Below are 19105 nucleotides of genomic sequence, written 5' to 3'. Positions count from 1 at the left end.
TTGGAGAAGAGAGAGAGCTGTGATTAACTAAGAATGTCATTGTGGTTGAAGGGACTGTTTCTTGAAGTTGAAGTTATTTTGAGTAGTAGTTCATACTTCATACAACAACCGGTTGGCACAATGTTACTTAGGTGACATGTAATGTAATGTGATGTGATGATGTGAAGGCCAAGGCTTTTGATTGTAAATTTGGCATCCCAAGTTGTTGTAACCTATGTGTAAGAATGTGTTCTTGAATTGCCTTTCAAATTCATATTCAATTGGGTTAGCAATTGCATCCTAATTTGTAATTTTTTTTATATGCAATCTATTAAACTTTTTTTTAACAATCGAGAATGAAATCATACAAGTTTGTCTTTTGAAAATCCAATATGAGCCTAAACTTGGGCCCTCGGGTTCGCTGCTCAAAAATTACAAGTTTGTATTTTGAAAATTCAATACGAGCCTAAACTCGAGCCCTCGCGTTCGCTGTTCAGAAATTTCTCACCTGAAGACAAAGTAAGTTGAGTCGAAGTCCAGAGCATGACCACAAGGATACTACTTACCATGAAAATCGAACTCAGGACTCTCCGAATTTATACGGTTTGACAATAGAGAGATTCATTACTAGATTATTCCCAAGTGATTTGAACGAATCGGTAAGAGATAAGATTTAGGGTTGAATTTCAGTGGATCCCGACAACTAGGCAACTATTAAACCTCTGTATATAATTGATCTCAAAGGTAGCATATCTATTTTAACATTTCAACAAATTTATTATTCGTTTTAAAAATCAGTAAATTTATTACTCTTGAAAAATCTTAAACCTTAAACCCCACGACCTATAGGCTAAAAGCCTAGAACCTCACCCTCTCACCTTCAAAGTCTTTCCGAGAATCACACACAGGTCTCTCTCCCTCTCTCCGTAAAATGATAATGACCGAAGTATGTGGAATCCGTACACGCTGCCTTTGCTTTCTGCGGCATCCATCCCCACTAGCGCTTCCTCGTCGCCGCCACTTCTTCCCCAATACGACGACGCGTTGCTGCGTTTCAGTTGCCAAAGAGGAGAAGAAGGAGAAGGTCATCGTCATCTCTGGGCCTACAGGCGCTGGCAAGAGCAGACTCGCAATGGAGCTCGCCAAGCGCCTCAATGGAGAAATCATTAGCGCCGACTCCGTGCAGGTCTGCCCAATTCCTTCTTTTTGCTATTGGCTTGTTTGGTGTCCCTGAAATTTAAGGGTAAATGACAAGAGAATCGTTAATGGTAGTTATTGAAAATCGCTCAAATTATGGAACTTCATTATTTGTACACATTTTCATTATAGTCCCTCTGTTTTCTCTGTTTCTGGTGAGCAAAAATTGCTCCAAAATTATGAAACTTCATGATGTACTTTTAAAGCTATCTTTTTTTCTTAGAAAGGAGTAAAAAAATGCTAATATTTTTCTTTAGAGTCCATTGGGTTGCTGGAAATAGAATATATCCCAGTTGTGTCTTTGATATGGGAGTGAGATTCTGCCATGTTTAAGAAATTCTCTTTGAATGTTTTAGAGTTTTTCCATTCTCTATTCATTCCAAGGCAAGCTGGATGGGGCATGGTTACTTAAATTGAAATTGGTTTTCAATGTAGGTCTATCGAGGTCTTGATGTAGGATCTGCAAAACCTTCTCCAAGTGATAGAAAGGTACTGTTTTATATTATTATCTTTGCTGGTAAATAATATATCTTTTCTGCCTGTCCGTTATGCACTGGCTTCCAAAAACACTGGCATGTTTAGTTTACATAATAATGGATCTATTCTGGTTGTTTTGCAGGAAGTACCTCATCATCTGATTGACATACTGCATCCCTCCGAGGGTATGCTGCATTGGAACCGGCCTATGCTGTTAAAGCATATTCAAATTTAATCACACTCTACACCGATAACTTCAGAGCTAATAGAATGAATATTTTTAATAGCCACTCAACTGAAATACTCGCCATTTTGGTTCCTACAGACTATTCCGTCGGACAGTATTTTGAGGATGCAAGACAAGCTACAAAAGATATTCTTGACAATGGTCGGGTCCCCATTGTTGCTGGTGGTACTGGATTGTACCTACGATGGTACGTTTCCAAAATCCAAGTATCTTTTCTTTAGTTGTTCAAGGTGAGCTTAGGAATTTCTGTGCCTGGAAATGTGAAATGCTTGTAACAACAAAACATCAATTCTTTTGAACTATCAAATATTCATAAACTAAAACTGTTGGTCAGGCGGTTGCATCATTGCATGTCCTTTATTCATTATTTGTTTATCTGGATTCTTGTTTTAAGTTAATGAAGACATTTTGAATCGAATTGAAGTACAACCGCTCCGCTCCCTCCCTGGCAGATATCAGAAAATCATGCACGGCACATATCCAATCCCTTATTTTCTCATGCGTTTTCAGGTTCATGTATGGAAAGCCAGATGTCCCAAAGGCTTCTCCAGAAATTGCGTCTGAAGTACATAGGGAGCTTGAAAATTTTCAGAGAGAGGAGGATTGGGACAGAGCTGTGCAATTGGTGGTAAAAGCAGGTGATCCAAGGGCACAGTCTTTGGCTACAAATGATTGGTATCGTTTAAGGCGCAGCCTTGAGATAATTAAGGTTATCTTGTGATGTTTTCTAGCTTTAGTGATGGATATTGGAATCTCTTTTTTCCCTCTGTCTCTCTTTCTATTGCTCTTTATCTCTCATTATGCAAAGAAGCAAACTCAGACATGCCCACCCGCTTATACACCCTCACAAATACAATCACACTCATTTATGTTGGAGTGCAACATTGTGTTTGCCATTTTTGTAAAGTTACTTAGTTTCTTGACACCATTAATTCAGGAGTTGCTCCCTCTAGAATTCTTCTTTCTGCAGAACCTCAAATTTACGGTTTTCAGTTGGTTACTTTTGTGCTTGAAATTGTAATATATATTTTTTGACTGGATTCTTAGTGGCTGCCCAGCTGCTATATCTTCTCATCCAGGCCCTTTTTGGTGTGACAGGCTTCTGGATCTCCTCCATCCGCTTTTGAAGTGCCGTATGATTCTTTCAAGGAGCAAGTTGATTCAAAAGAAACAGACAATTGCTCTGATTCGACTTCCACATCTTCCAATATGCTTGAGCTGGTCAAACAGAAAGATTTGGACTATGAGTTTATTTGTTTTTTTCTCTCAAGCCCCCGACTTGATCTATATAAGTTAATTGATTTCAGGTGTGAAGATATGCTTTCAGGTGAGTCACATCACATCACAAGACCCACAACTTTATACATCATGATTTTGTTCGTTTATAATTTAGAGATCTTAAATTATTCGAAGTACTCACCAGCGCTTGTCTAGATATGGGGAAAATATACATTAGGCGTGTTGTTTGCCGACTTTATGAGATGTAAAGAATAACCTATGCAAAAGGTCACGACCAAAAGGAAAATTAGTGCTCTAAAAGGTTCTAGATGTGAAATGGTGTAAATTTGGTATTTTGGTTTTGAAGTTTTCTCAAAGATATTAAAAGTGTTTGCATTAGTTTGTATAACTACTGATTCCATTGTTTTTTGGTGACTGTAAATATTTTTGAATGGGTGTCTGTCAATATTGTCTTTACCTTGCTTTGATTTGATATTTTCTTAGGTTCTTTTTTCTAATTGGTTTTATGGCTGAGTTCCTCAGAATTCAATCGATTAATTTAGCTGAGCAGGTGATGAGATGTGTGCATATGCAGTTTTCCTTCATGCTATGGCACCAACTATAAATTGTCATTCTTTTTACCATAAATCCTGTTTATCGGGAGGACAATTGTTAAGTATTTTGGTTGTTTCTTAACTGAATTATTGAGTAAATTTTTGTTTTTTTACTTCAGCATGGGAACAACTGTTAAGAGACTATAAGAAGATCTTTCCAATTGCTATATAATGTCTTTTATGATGAGTCGCAAATTGTCCAATAGAATCATTGAACATGATGATTATGAATAAGATGCCAAGATGTGCTTTCTGCCTGCTATTTTGTTCCATGCATTTGCATTTTATAATGTTTTCCGTATCAGAGGGTCCTTGCTCTTGCTTTTTTTTTTTTAAAAATTATTTTCCTATTTGGTTTTAATCTACTGTGGTTGCTTTCGATTGTAGGAAGTGATGGAATTTTGTCTGAGGCCAAATGGCTTCTTGATATAGGTCTTCTTCCTAATTCAAACTCTGCAACTCGAGCAATTGGATACAGACAAGTATGGCTTTGGATATAATTGCATTGTTGGTTCCTTTGCATATATGTCTTTTTTTAATACGCTAACCTTTCAGTTGCATGCTACTCGATTTTATGATCTTTATTGTTAATACTTTCAGACTATGGAGTACCTAACAAACTGTAGACTACAAGGGGGCAGGAGTTCTGCAGGAGAATTTTTTTCTTTTTTATCTGAATTTCAGCAAGCATCAAGGTAAAGCATTTTTGTTTCATGATTATTTTGAAATGATTACGCTAGTTTGTTTGATAGGAGCCATATGGCTGTCTCACATTGTGATAAATTAATTGTCCTTTGAAGGAGAAACTTACATTTTGTTTAGTTTAATGTACTGGGAAAAGTGAGAAGATAAATCATTTTTGGAATTTACAGCTTCTTTGCTTTCGTTAAATTATGGCACCAGTGGTAGAGTTGCAAGGCTGCAATAGAGAGATCACATATTCATTGATAAATTTGCTCGTTTGAGTGCTCAAAATTTTTTGAGATTTTTTCCCCTTTCCCTTTTCTTTTCCTTGTTTTGTTTAGTTTCTTTGACTCGGATACTATGTAAATCTAGCAATTATATGGTTTTGCAGAAATTTTGCAAAAAGGCAAATGACATGGTTTCGCAATGAGCAAATTTACCACTGGCTTGATGCTTCAAAACCCCTGGTATGCTGAAACTAATTTTCTCATCTTAGCTTGGAGGCAAAATCATGATGAGATTTTTATGATGTCAATATTAAATGCAGGATGTTGTTCGATGTATAGTATAGGCAACATGAAAGCTATGTACATGATAAATGATAATGCCAGCTGATTTTGGATGGACTAGTGTGCTTTTGCTTTTAGCTGTATAGTGAGCTGGTCATACAAAGAAAATTGTCATATGCCCATGATATCTCATATTGCCCTCTCAAACCTACATTTTTGCTTTTTTCAAACTGCCATGAGCATGCACAGACATATAGCCACGCATCCCATTCATATAGCCACACATCCCATTTGTTTCCTTATAGCCAATGTCGATCATTCATACCATAGCAGAAAACATGATTCATCAATTTCATTACTTCTAAGTTGTAACTGGTCTTCTAAAGTCAAAATCAACACGGTATCTTTGACGACACGTTAATGGATGCACGTCGTGTTCCCTAGATGCACCTCCTGTTCACTAATAGTGTTTTCAAACATTTGTTATTTACAAGGTTTGCTTGTTCTATTTCATGCAATGCTTTGCCTCCCGGTTATTATAGTGAAGGAGAATTATGGCAGGAAGAGGTGGTTAACTTTATTTGTGGTGCATACCATGATCAAAGTAGAACACTAGTTGTGCCCGAGTCACTAAAAATGAAGAAAGGCATAACAAACCGACGGGAAGCTTCTGCACTGAATAAATATCACCCTAAAAACAGGTATAATTTGACAAAGCAAATAGGCAATGGATTTTATTATAGTTATGTTCATTATGGGGAAAAAAATAATCTAATCTGCTTGTGACTTTTTTTTTTTTAAAATATGAAGGCATTTCATCAGCCGTGAAGATTGTTCTGATATTCTGGACTGGATAAGGAGAACTCAAGGTTGAAACAGAGAACTTATCAGTCTGCTGCTTGGCTTCAATTTTCTTCTGGGCTGAAGAGGAAATACCCATTTGTTTGCTTTGACATGGCTTCACTTTGGTCTAATGGACAAACTACAAATGATTTCTTGGTCTCTCCAAAAGGTGGGTTTTAGAACCCTCCTCTGTTGTCTCCTACAATGAGTTTCCTTCCGGCATACGCTCTATATCGATGCTCCGCTGAAGCTTCCCAGCTATTGTAACTTACAGGATCCAGCTACGACTATTTGTTATTTACTGCCAATGTTGAAGTCTCAAGACTCTCAGTCCTCTTGTGCCCTTTTGAAGAATGGAAATTTTGAGCCTGAGATACTGTATTCCTGTGTGTATTTTGTTAAGTCATGACTTAACAATACACATTGTTTGTTGGTCTAATGATAATGTTAAATTAAATTAGACACCCGAGGCATTAATTGAAGTGATAAGTATGGTGTGCATCACCCTGGTGACTAGAGTTCGAATCCCCTTTTCAGGAAAAAAAAAATTGATCGGCCAATAGTATTTTCTTATTTCGCTTCATCATCCGATTTAAATGATCAACCCAAAACCAAAGTTGATGACGTAGAAAACAATGTAGTTTCTTGTGAATTACACAATGAGCTCAACTTAAATGACAAAATTGATCACAAAAGAATATCTAAAGGGGTATGAATTCCTTTGAAACTCTAAGCAACTCCATGGATAGTCCACTGGAGAATCATCATCTACAGTCACCGTTGATGCCTCAAATGCCATTGAAGAGCCTGAGGTCGGCCTGGAGTCCTAACCAGAGCACCCTGTTCGACTCATACGAGCTCAAAGGAATGACCAACCAGATTAACAAAGCTATGCAGGAGAGCTCAAGATCTTCTCCTGCAATGTATTCTCAACGCATCATGAATCGCATCTACGGAGAGAACTCAAAGACACCCAAGAAAGTTTTGGGAAGTAATAGAAAGGCAAGCAGTGGGGGTGTTGTTAGAGGTTATGTGATACATCTATGGAACAAGGTTAAACAAGGCTTGTTAAGAAATACCAGGCATAAAATGAATTAGCTAGAGAAAGCTTGCTTATTTAATGTAATTTGTAACACCTTTTCTTTTAATTATTGTAGTTACTATGTACATGTGTTTGTCTAGTGGTGAATTTTTCAGGGGTCAAATCCTATATAATCGAAAGATCTTGGAGTATTATTAAAGTTGGATTTTTCAGGATTAATAAAGTTGGATTAATAAAGTTCTTGGAGTATTATTAATTTTTACATTACCTTTGCCTCAAGGATTCTATTAAATATGGGTGGTTGAGTTAATAAAAAATAAAGGTTTTAGGTGAGAAGCTCAAGTCAAACACCCCACCACAACATGTCTTAAGCAAAGATGGGCAATCTAAGAATATTTGCAGTTATATATTCATTCAATATTTAAACTTTAATTGTTATAACTATTCATTCAATTTTAATTTTTCTAACTTTCTTCCATTCTTCTCCAAATAGAATGAATGAAAATTGTAATTATTCATTCTATTGGAGCTTAAAAAGAATATTCATAGTTAGGTAACACATCAGGCCAATTGGCGGACAATGAATCCTTTTCAGTTTAGGACTTAAGATCAACTTTTCACATTAATATCAAATATTTAGGGAAAAGTCAAAGTATACGATGATAATCCAAATATACGATCTTTACATAAATAAACTCACATTCTCGTCACTAAAATGGATACTTTTGAGAGTGTGTCTGTACTTGCCAAAGTACCGCGTTCGGATAAAATAATGTTTGGCCAAGTGGTGCATTGTAGTATCACTACACCGATGTGAGTTTGAAGATGAAGGTGTAGGGAGCTGCGTCCACTCTCAACGCAATGTAATTGACTGCATTTTTTTATGTCAAAACATGATTATTATTTTTTTGAATTTTATCCTCAAATCATTTTTATGATCTCATTTATATATTTTTTTAAAAATAATTTATCAAAAATTAATTGAAATCAATAAAAAATCTAATTTTACCCTATTACCACAACAGTTTTTGTAACCCGGCAAACCAACTCACCTCGACTCACTTCACTCGGGTTAGTACAATTTCAGAACTCACCTTCAAAACCGAACACAGCCCAGCTTTGGACCCAAATATCACAATAACTGCCGGTAACGGAAGCATCACTCGCTAACACCTCGCTTTAACTCAGTCGAAACAAACCCGACTCACTGAGTCGTCTCTCTCTCTGATGAAGCCGAGGCTTCTTGATATACGATTTCTCTGAATAAAACCGATCGAAGCAAACCATGCCTTCCTCTCCCAAGTATCTCAACTCGCGCCAATCACTATCTCTTGCTCGCAGATCAACGGCCCTGATTATCTCCTGCCTCATCATAGGAATCGCCGGATTCGTTTTTGGCACATCGGCGATACTCGCCGCTTCCCGCGGTGGTTACAGTTGCAAAAACAGCGAGCCGAGATCGGTGCGCGTGGTATGGGAGAGGGATCGTGGCTTTAAGAGCGGAAGTGACGGAGTCGTTTTGAGCGAGAAAAGGCACAAAGTTATGGGCTTTGTGGGTATTCAAACCGGGTTTGGCTCAGTTGGTCGCAGAAGGTCGTTAAGAAAGACGTGGATGCCCTCGGATCCACAAGGGCTTCAACGGTACGTATTTATTCAAAATCCATTTGACATGGATTGAAGTAGAAACTAGAAACACCTGCTTTGAATGGCTTCATTTGTAAAATTCATTTGAATCTATTGAACATTTGTGTTTGGTATTTGTATTTGCATATGGTTCTTGATTTGTTCTCTGAATGTTCTTTAATGTTTGAATTTACTTTTGATGGTGATTCATTGTGTAATATGAATAATTCGATCTGTTTTGAAGAAAATTTTGATAATGTTTTAGATATTTATATGTTGTCTATTCTTATAAATAGATAAATGCATATACTTTTTTTTGTGCATTGGGTATTTTTATGATACAGCCTTTTTTTTAATTACTTGTTTGGAATTGGTATATTATTTCAGTTTGGAAGAATCCACTGGTTTGGCATTCAGGTTTGTTATTGGTAGAACCAATGATAAAGCAAAGATGGCAGAGCTACAAAACGAGATTGCGGAATATGATGATTTCTTGCTATTAGATATTGAAGAGCAGTACAGTAAGCTCCCATATAAAACGTCAGTGCTGATTGGGATTATGTAGTATTTGGTCTTTAGTTACGTAGTCTTTGGTCTTTAGTTCATCATCAAAAGCTATATTCATATTAGGTTCTCCTTCACAGGTTGGCTTTCTTTAAAGCTGCTTATGCACTTTTTGATTCTGAGTTTTATGTCAAAGCTGATGATGACATTTACTTAAGACCAGGTGAGTGTATTAATAAAATAAGTGTTTACATGCTGTCTCAAAATTTCTTTGCCTTGTGCAATTTGTGTAATCACTTTACTTTGTTGTGATTAATGTAGATCGTTTGTCCCTACTCTTGGCAAAAGAGCGTTCTCACTCTCAGACCTATCTTGGATGCATGAAAAAGGGTCCAGTTTTTACTGATCCAAAGCTCAAGTGGTTAGTTATGCTATCTTCATTTGAAATTCATGATATTTGTGCATTTTTTGGCTTGATGGGTTTCAAGCTCTTGGTGATTTTTTAGATGTTACTTGACGACTTGACATTGAACATATGGTCCAGTTGTAGAGTTGTAGGAGTGTAACCTAGAGGTCACATGTTCAATTCCGGGAAACATTCTCTCCACATATTATGTGAGGGTATGGTTTTTTACATCTTGCATGTCCCCGACTCTGTCCACTACGAGAACCTTGTGCACGGGAGTGGTTACCTTCTTTTACATGGCGTTAATGTTGTCTACAATTGAACCAATAAAATAGATCGGACTGACTAGCTATCTGGATGAACTGATAATACACTAAAACATAAATATATAGAAAGAAATGGTGGTGTACTACTACTGTACTAGCACATCAATGGAATACATTAAGTTTCATCCACCAATATTTCTATCTGAGACTTCTATCTAGATAAGTAAAAGAACATCCAAAAGTTAAGGAAGAGCACATTGTGATGAAAATGCAATATACTTGACAGAATGATAAGTTGAAGCAACATTTATTTAGATAATAAAGGAAAACTTTAGATTCGCTAAAGTTTCAAAGCTTATAAACAACAGCATTTTTGTAGTTTTGTAGTCAGAATGACCTGAATGGTAGATCTAAGTATGAAAAACAGCAGCATTTAGAAAATCTTCTGAAATGACTAGATTTTCAGCAATGTCCCATATATGTGTCTCTTTAATTTTTTAGCCATCAATTGGGCCAACGAGCTTCTCTAGGATCTTCTCTCCTCTGCTGAAGGAGTCGGATTATCCACTATGAAATGATTCTTTTCCCTGAAGTGACCGATTAAACTTGTCATGTTGTTATAGTTATGCATTGACCAGCCAAATTAATGCAGGTACGAACCGTTGTCATACATGCTTGGAAATGAGTATTTCCTTCATGCTTATGGTCCAATATATGCTCTATCCGCTGATGTTGTTGCAAGTCTGGTTGCTCTCAGAAACAACAGGCAAGTTTTTTGCTAAAACTTATTGTACTGAAATAAAGAGTAATTTTTCAATATCTGTTGTGTATCTTAGTTTGATGGAGCTTTAGGAAAGTTTATGTTGACTTTGTATGGGTATAAGGAATTTGCATAATTTTTTTTAAAAATCCTAAACATATATAATAAGCGTGATAGAGTGGAGAACATATCCGGACCATTTCTCCTCTTTGTTTGACTGCTGCAATTCTTAATTTTGTTGAAAAATGAAAAATAATTGCATTGAATTGGACAAAAAGAGGGTGGTGGTACTAGGTCTTGAATTGACTTCTAAAACATTTATCATACTCGAGTCATAATTGGAATTTGTTTGTGTTCCCTTTGCTGAGAAGGAAATTTTCAAACTTATTGCCTGTACTTAATGAGGTTTTTGGTAAATTTTGTGTTTATTCTTTCCATCCCAGTCATCAAATATATGGGAATAATTTTCACCTTGAAGAAATCTTCTTCTTTGATGCTGGAGAAGATTCAAAAATTTTTAATGATTGTGTTCATGAAAACTATTCACGTATATATCTTAAGCAACTTCTCAAACTTTTACTTCTTTCAAAACGTGACATGGGAAAAGATGGCCAAAGTTGCGTACTTGCATCTTATGGAGTCCTGCCTCACCTGTGGTACGTTTCATTTGTTTCAAAAATGCAGTTTTCGGATGTTCAGTAATGAGGACGTTACAATTGGTGCGTGGATGCTTGCAATGAATGTCAAACATGAGGACAATCGAGCCCTTTGTGAACCAGAGTGTACTCCATCATCCATCGCTGTCTGGGATATTCCAAAATGTTCAGGTTGGTGTTTACTTTTAACAAGTGGAGCAAAAAGGTTACCGACTCTAGGACATTATAGTTGCGTGGTTGGTCTCGATCAACCAAATTTAGGTAACTAATAGAGCATTGTTTCAGAGTAACTGGCAGTTGTTAAAGGCTAATCATTTCAATTTTAGCAAACTTCATGCAAAAACAAGAAAGCTAGGCATCTAACATGTTTAAATCTTTTAGACGTAAGAATGTTCCTTCTGGGTTTGTCTTTATGCATTATAATGTCTCAAGAATACATAATCGAGCTTCTCTCTTGTAAAAGATTGTATCTGGAATGCACCCCCTTGTTGCCCTTTAATACATTTTCTTTTCCATTCATGAAAAAAAATGACTCTCGGATAATGTATGAGATAATACAATATAATCATATAATTTCTATGAAATTTCTGGGCGATTTTCTAGAAAACAAAATAGATGAAATGATATATATTCCTCATGAAGCTATCTATTGGAATTTCATGGGATGTGGATGTATCTTGTGTTTTAACGTTACTCTTTGTATGCAGGGCTTTGTAATCCAGAAAAGAAGTTATTAGAACATCATCAAAAGGAGAGCTGCTCAAAAAGCCCAACTTTGGCTTCTGATGATTAGCAACTTTTCCGTGATTTGCACAAATTTTGTCATACTGAGTAGGTACTTTAACAAACCCTCGTCTCCTAGATGTCGGTTGTGATGCTAATCAACATTCTTCGTATTCTTTTACTGTATCAGCTAAACCTTCTTCCCCATGGCTAAATCCTGAGAATTATCACAAGTTTGTTCGAGTTTAGACTTTAGGAAACTGATAGTTATACACACTACATTATGTTGAAATACTCTTCTTTTAAGAATGCTGAAGGATGTTCACTTTGTTCTCTGCTCATATGTGTTCGTCCTTTAATTTGCACGATTTTGGCTGTTCATACATGGTTTTGAGCAAACAAACCAGGGTTTTGTGACTACATCCACTTCCTACATTAATCTTGGAGAGCAACTGTTGTTGTATTAGTCTTCCAACTCTTTGCTCTACAAGAATTGCATTTGGATGTAGTGAGAATTGGATCTCACACCGTAAGTCATTTTCTCGCACACCGTAAGTCATTTTCAGACTCTATTGACTATTGCCCTTGAAAGCTTTGATGGGTAAGGTTGAAAGTAGCCTTTCCTAACAAGTGTTGGTGGTCCAATGCTAGGGCATGACAGTGAAGGATTGCCTAATCCCTCATAAATTCTTGTACTATTAGTGTCCTTGTAGTCATGACAGTACATACTCTATGGACTCATGGCCAACCTGTAATGTAGCTCCTAGAGCTTGTTTCCCATGTTCTTCTAACTTACCCGCCCAATAATTTGAACGCGTGTTTTTGTCATGTATTCCTATATATCATGCTCTGTTGCTTTCTGGTTACTGATATGTCAAAAACCATGTGACATCTTCTCTTTGATTTCATTGATGTGGGTGCCCCATAATCACAGTGTTGTCCATTAACAGCTATGTACATGTGATATATAGTTATATACCCAAGTTGGAGAATGTATGTGGTTGACATGCTCAGTGAGTCTTTGCTCTTGTTTGCTTCGCTTACACTGATATGTCAAATGCTTGTGGAGGGCGTTGCTTAGGTACTAATTTTGCTATATTGTTATGCACCTTCTATGGCCCCTCGGGGGAGAGCTCTTGGAAAGGTCAAAAACAATGTGAGCATTGTTTCACAAAGAAAAAAGGCTCATTTACGAATAAGTATTCAAGCATCATGAGAATATTTTTTTGAAGCAACTGATAAGGTTATCCTTCGTTCCATCATTTTTTTTTTTATCCCTTTGGAGTAAATGATAATTTCTTTTAATGTGGTCCTTTTTATGACGTTTATAACATTCAATCTCTCACTTTCTAGACTTCGATATAGACTTTGATCTATCTATTCCAGATTTCTTCTCTTCTGATCTCCCTCCTACAAGCAAACCCTCTACCTACTATCTGAAGTTGTCTTCGTCCATTGATTTAAGAGCGATTCCAGTTCAATAATATCTTTTTCATAAAGCAAAGTTGTGACTAAATGCTCATAGGAATCAGGGATATAAGATAACAATAATAGGGTTTTATCACTATCTTCTACATCCTCCCCCGACATTCATCAGTTCTGAAATTAATCTATTGAATTCATTAAGGTGATCATTCAGAGATGTACTTTCAACCATCTGCAACTAGTATAGTTGTTTCTTGAGATATAGACGACCCGTCATAGATTTCATCATGTATAGATCCTTTAGTTTCACCCATGGTGATGTTGCTGAGTTCTCCCATATCATGTTGTAAGTTATCTCTTTCACCAAACACATATGATTTGTGCTACATGCCTAGAGATCATACTTCTCTCCATCATCATTGAACATATCCGGCGACTTACCCTTAAAGTCCTTTTAACGTTATGTGTAACTATGATGACTTGGCAAACCAAACCTAAATAGAATCGTAGACTATGAAATTGCGGAGTTCCTAAATACTTGGGAGCTTATCTTCTTCACTTGAGCTTATGGTTAATTATCTACTTGGGAACCATCGTTGCCCATTAGGTACTTGGGATGCTTACCTTGGCAATGAAATAGATCGCTTGGTCATCATTGCTCTCTTCTGCCATCACTAGATGGTCTCCACTGCTGTCACTATCCCTCTCTTTTTTTTTAACTCGCTGTTAACGTCCGTTAATCACTTTCCATTTTTAATATGAATATTATGATGACTCATGAACCCTGTTAATCAACCTCCGTTATCTGCTTAGCTGGACGCCAGTGTTCCACCGGTTGGTCCGGTTCCCCCTCAATCCCAAAAAAATGAATAAAACAACAAGTTAGAGAGAAGTGAAACCTGTTTCGGGAAAAGAGAGAAAGGAGAATTAAGAACTCTTTCTTTTCTTCTCTCTTCTCCCCTGTCGCACAGGCATTGCCCTCTCTCTCTCACGTTCACTTTCCCTCTCTAGACTCTGACTCACATTCATTCTTTGCTTCTCCTTTTATATCACGAGATCCCCAACACTCTTCTTTTTCTTTCTCTCTCCCTCTCCTCCTCTATGTCTTCTTCCAAGCTTCTTCTCTTTCAATGTCTCTGTCCCTCTTCTTCTTATCCTGGTTTTGTTGCTGTTCTCCAATTTGTAGACATTGTTGACGGTGGTGATAAGGGAAATTGAATGTAAACGAGATTTTGTGGCACATTGAGTAGAGGGGGCTAGTGGGGTGAAAATTTGAGAGGAAATTTTCTTTTTCTTTTTTTTGGGTGTTTGGTTGCTTAGAAAATGTCGCATTCCGGAAAACCCATATTGGATTTGAGGTTGGATACACTGTCCGATCAGCTGCGGGGCTCATTGATTTCTTTGGAGGAGGCTAACAAGCCAGATTTCCGCGAGCTCGATCTGGGTTCTCCTGTCTCGCCTCTTCGTACTCATGGGCTCTCTACCACTACCACCGCCACGAGCAGTAGCTCCAGTTCGTCCGGGTCCGGATCCGTATCCGGGAGAAATGGGCATAATTTGGTTCCGGGAAGATCCGACAATAGTAACTCCGGTGAGCTCTCTGGGTCAAGAGAGTCCAGTCCTACCACCGCTGCCCGGAATCCCAAACCGGGTCACTCCGGATCCCACTCTAGCTCTAGTACAACAACTGCCGCGACTCAACCTTTGATTTATTCGGGTCAAAGCTCTGTGAACTCTTACTCACCCCCAGCTAATGTCCTACCCACCGGAAATATCTGCCCGTCTGGGAGAATCCTGAAAACGGGTATGGATCCCAATCGGAGTTCCAAAAGTGATGTATTAGGGTCTGGGGGCGGCAAATATGGCCATGGTAGCATAATGCGAGGCACAAGCACGAGCAAAGCGTATGGCAGTGCAGAGACCGTGAATGCGGGCAGTGGAAGGGCAGGAGGTGATGGGGATGCCGTGAGGAGGGCAATGTACAGTGCTGATCCGGAGGAGGTGAAGAGAACAGGGAATGAAATGTACAAGAAGGGGCATGTAACCGAGGCACTTGGATTGTACGAAAGAGCAATTGCATTGGCACCCGGAAATGCAGCCTACCGGAGCAATCGGGCTGCAGCTCTCATGGGGCTGGGCCGGGTGGCCGATGCTGTGAGGGAGTGTGAGGAGGCAATCAGGTTGGATCCCAATTACTGGAGGGCTCATCAGAGGTTGGCCTCATTGCTTATCAGGTGAGCCGTGGATTGGTTTTGTTTGTGTTTGTTGGCTGTTTTCTGTAATGGGTTACTGGTTTCTGGGGCATTTGTCAGTTTGGTGTTTCCAACGATTTTGTTGGTGATTTCTCAACTTTTCGGGGGAGTTGTGTCGGTTCTTGTGATGCATTGTCTGTGTGGTGCTTGAATGTGAGTGCAGTTGTTCTCCTTCTGTTGATTGATTGTTTTGACAATGGATAGTTGCTTCTAGTTTTGTGGGTGACTTGGTAACTTTCTGGTCGATTGGTATGGAATCTGGTGATGAATTTACGTACGTTAGCTCATTGGCATTGCCTTTGTTAATGTGTTTCTCCACCGGAACAATGATTTTGTGAATGAGGAACGTTCACTTTTTTCTGGGTTGTCTTGTCAGTTTGGTTGATGGGGTTCACTTCATTCTTCTATGACACTGTGTTAGTTGCTGCTTGGCACAAATTGGTGAAAGGTCATGCTTTGGTGGGGTTTTGAATCTTTTTGTCTTTGAGATTTGTCATCGCCACACTTTCTATCTCCACTTAGATGGGTGATATTGAGTGCAATTTAAACTTACATTTCAGTTTAAATTGTTTCCCTTTGTTTTTTTCTTTACCCTGCTTCTACTTCTGGTCATTAGAAAGAGGCTAGGGCTAGCCTCAGCATGTGCCATTCATATTTTGCTCAACAATCTTTTTGTGAGTTTTATTTTCTGGTTCATTTTTTTAAAAAAATCTTATTATGATGTCTGACGGCAATGGAATTATCTTTTCACAGGTTAGGACAGGTTGATAATGCCAGAAGGCACCTTTGTTTCCCTGGTCAGCAGCCTGACCAGGCTGAGTTGCAAAAGTTGCAAGCGGTGGAGAAGCACTTAACCAAATGTACTGATTCCCGAAAGGTTGGTGATTGGAAAAGTGCATTGAAGGAAGGTGATTCTGCCATTGCTGCCGGAGCTGATATTTGTCCTCAGGTAGAACGTTGAATTTTGACTTTTTACATGTGAAATGAAATCATTTTCTGCAGTTAAAAGATAAATTGCTGAACTTGTTCAAATTGAATTTACAGCTATTTATGTGTAGAGCAGAAGCACTTCTGAAGCTCCATCAACTTGAAGATGCTGAATCAAGCCTATTAAACATTCCGAAAATAGAATTATGTGCCAACTCATGCTCACAGACTCGCTTTTTTGGGATGCTTTCTGAAGCTTATCCTTACCTTGTAAGAGCCCAGATTGAGATGGCATTGGGCAGGTGAATTGAGAATTTCCAAGCTTCACAATTATATGGCTTAGTGTTTTGGGGTAGATTAAGAATGGATGTGATAAATGTCTTGCAGGTTTGATAATGCAGTTACAGCTGTTGAGAAAGCAGGGCAGTTTGATCCAAGAAATATTGAAGTAGCAGTGCTGCTTAACAATGTCAGGTTGGTGGCTAGATCCCGTGCAAGTGGTAATGATCTCTTCAAGTTGGAGAGGTTCACTGAAGCTTGCTTAGCATATGGTGAGGGTCTCAGGCTTGATCCTTCAAACCCTGTTCTCTATTGCAATAGAGCTGCTTGTTGGTTTAAACTTGGTCTCTGGGAGCAATCAATTGAGGAATGCAACCAAGCTTTATGTGTTCATCCTAATTACATGAAAGCTCTTCTTCGAAGAGCTGCCTCAAATATTAAGGTAAAGAATCCACGTTTAACTTCCCTCCAGGAATTGCTCCCTGCTCATAGTTGTATTTTTATGCTCTAAACTGATGACATACAGCTAGAGAAGTGGGCTGATGCTGTGAGAGATTATGAAGTTCTAAGGAGGGAACTTCCCGATGACAGTGGAATTGCTGAGTCTCTATTTCGTGCCCAAGTTTCATTGAAGAAATCTCAAGGGAAAAAGGTTTATAATATGAAATTCGGCGGAGAAGTGGAGGAAGTTACAGCTGTTGAGCAGTTCAGAGCCGCAATATCCGTACCAGGTAAAGCTTGCCTCAATATTTTTGAAGTTCATGTTGTTATCCTTTATTGTTTCTAGTTAGTATATTCCAACAAGCGAAATAAATATGGCAGGAGTCTCTGTCGTCCATTTTAAAGCAGACTCTGACTTGCATTGCAAGCAAATATCTCCATTTCTTGACACTTTATGCGGCCGTTATCCTTCCATAAATTTTCTCAAGGTAAACTACTTGTTAGTTTCAATTTCGTTATGCTTGTACTTAAGCCCTGATTTTTGTATTGATGGAGAAAATAATGAATCAATGGGATTGTCTAATATATTCAATGCACCTGCTCTTCTTTGATGAAGGTGGATATTGAGGAGAGCCCAGCAATTGCAAATGTGGAGAATGTGAGAATTGTACCAACATTCAAGATTTACAAAAATGGTAGCCGGGTGAAGGAAATTGTTTGTCCAAGTCGCGATGTGTTGGAATACTCGGTGAGGCATTATAGCCTTTAGAGCTCATAAACTGTATTCTTACACTTTTAATCTTGCCTTGTCGAACCTCTAGTCTGTTGAGAGAAATCTTCCACTGCTGTTCTTTCCCGCCATACCACGATTACCAGGTACCTGTGACATAAGTCCAACAACATAATAACCTCACTAGCCAGCCAATGTGCCTGTGGAACCACCCAGAGAAAATAGCCTAGTTCGTTTTTGCCGGTTTCATTTATTCATTCATTCCTCATTGCTCTGTGGTTCCATGCTCTCTTCCTCCCATCTCCTTCTGCGTTAATTATCTCCCATTTCTTTCTTGGTTGTAAGATTGCCCGCATTCAAGATGAGTACAAAAAACAACTAAAGAGAGAGAATATGTACAATTCCATTAAATTGCTCCTTTAAGTCAATGAGATAGAGAGGGGACTCTGCCAGGCTGGTTAGTAGAAGAGAAGACCTTGTACATGTATATATATATGTAATGATATATACATAGCGAACATTGGAAGCCATGAGGGAGATATAATTGGATATCTGGTGGGTACTTTTAGTAGGTTTAGTGAAAGAAGGATGAATATGTTCATGTTGTCATTAAGAAGTATTCCTATTGCTGTTGCTTATTTTCTTTTACCATTTGATCAATAAAAAGATCCCCAATTATTTTTTCCCCAATTCACAACCCGCCACATGTACTTTTATTCATCATCTTTTCTTGTTAATCTTGCATTTCAAGCCACTGAGTCTATGAGCAAGATCTGATTCCTGTGATGTTATTCTAACAATTGTTTCTGATAGAAAGGACATTGTCCTCTGTAGTAGTAGGGTTGTCATTAAAACCCTACCATACCATCTATGTTTTTATTATAATTGAAGTGGGGATTTGTGTTCACATGTGGGCATTTAAGGTTTTTGGGGTTTTTTTTTTTAGTCTTCCCCACAGTCCCCACTCACAGACACGAAAGTCCAGAAAGTGCAAAAACTGGTCGGTGCTAATTTAGGTTGGTGGTGGTGAGTGTAAGTCTGTAATCCACTGCCAAATGCCAATAGTCAATGGTATTTGCAGCCTGTGTCCACTTGTTTCTTTTCTTTTAATTTATTTTCTTAGTTATATGTTAAATGTAACCGACACCACTGGACTAATAAAAATACCCAGATAAAGAATCTAATCCTATAAAAGTAAATAAATCAGGTTTAAATAACTAAATATAGTAGCATTTGATGGAGATTAGTGATTTGAGTTAAGATTCCTATGTCAGTATTCACTTTTGACCACAAAGTAGATTCT

General features: G+C 38.0%; 3 protein-coding genes across 6 annotated transcripts; all 3 read left to right on the top strand.

Moving 5' to 3' along the window:
* Window positions 1–817: 817 nt before the first annotated feature.
* Window positions 818–6272, top strand: LOC119988591 (tRNA dimethylallyltransferase 9). 4 transcript variants are annotated; one of them, XR_005465645.1, is made up of 12 exons: window positions 820–1165; window positions 1612–1665; window positions 1796–1838; window positions 1979–2087; window positions 2411–2609; window positions 2999–3227; window positions 4120–4214; window positions 4333–4427; window positions 4808–4883; window positions 5487–5626; window positions 5736–5937; window positions 6043–6272. XR_005465645.1 is itself a non-coding variant. In XM_038833676.1 (11 exons), exons 1-11 carry the CDS (start codon window positions 911–913, stop codon window positions 5797–5799), a joined length of 1359 nt encoding a protein of 452 aa, XP_038689604.1. In that variant the 5' UTR covers window positions 820–910; the 3' UTR covers window positions 5800–6272. The 4 variants fall into 4 exon arrangements, 3 of the variants coding, with proteins under 3 accessions (XP_038689605.1, XP_038689606.1, XP_038689604.1); XM_038833676.1 differs by having other exon boundaries at window positions 5736–6272; XM_038833677.1 differs by lacking the exons at window positions 5487–5626; window positions 5736–5937; window positions 6043–6272 and adding an exon at window positions 4964–5459 and having other exon boundaries at window positions 818–1165.
* A 1623-nt stretch (window positions 6273–7895) lies between these two features.
* LOC119988259 (probable beta-1,3-galactosyltransferase 14) lies at window positions 7896–12089 on the top strand. Its single transcript, XM_038833231.1, has 7 exons — window positions 7896–8451; window positions 8821–8973; window positions 9078–9160; window positions 9259–9358; window positions 10262–10375; window positions 11054–11196; window positions 11733–12089. Exons 1-7 carry the CDS (start codon window positions 8096–8098, stop codon window positions 11816–11818), a joined length of 1035 nt encoding a protein of 344 aa, XP_038689159.1. The 5' UTR covers window positions 7896–8095; the 3' UTR covers window positions 11819–12089.
* Window positions 12090–14096: 2007 nt separating this feature from the next.
* Window positions 14097–18492, top strand: LOC119989541 (TPR repeat-containing thioredoxin TTL1-like). The gene is made up of 7 exons (XM_038835142.1): window positions 14097–15407; window positions 16179–16374; window positions 16470–16654; window positions 16740–17073; window positions 17158–17362; window positions 17454–17560; window positions 17689–18492. The coding sequence occupies exons 1-7, from the start codon at window positions 14497–14499 to the stop codon at window positions 17839–17841; spliced, it is 2091 nt and encodes a 696-aa protein (XP_038691070.1). The 5' UTR covers window positions 14097–14496; the 3' UTR covers window positions 17842–18492.
* The last annotated feature ends 613 nt before the right edge of the window (window positions 18493–19105 follow it).

This window comes from Tripterygium wilfordii, chromosome 21 (assembly GCF_013401445.1).
Source record: "Tripterygium wilfordii isolate XIE 37 chromosome 21, ASM1340144v1, whole genome shotgun sequence".
In the NCBI taxonomy this organism is placed as follows: Eukaryota; Viridiplantae; Streptophyta; class Magnoliopsida; order Celastrales; family Celastraceae; genus Tripterygium; species Tripterygium wilfordii.
Note: the sequence above shows the minus strand (reverse complement) of the source record. Positions and strands in the feature narration are given on the sequence as shown.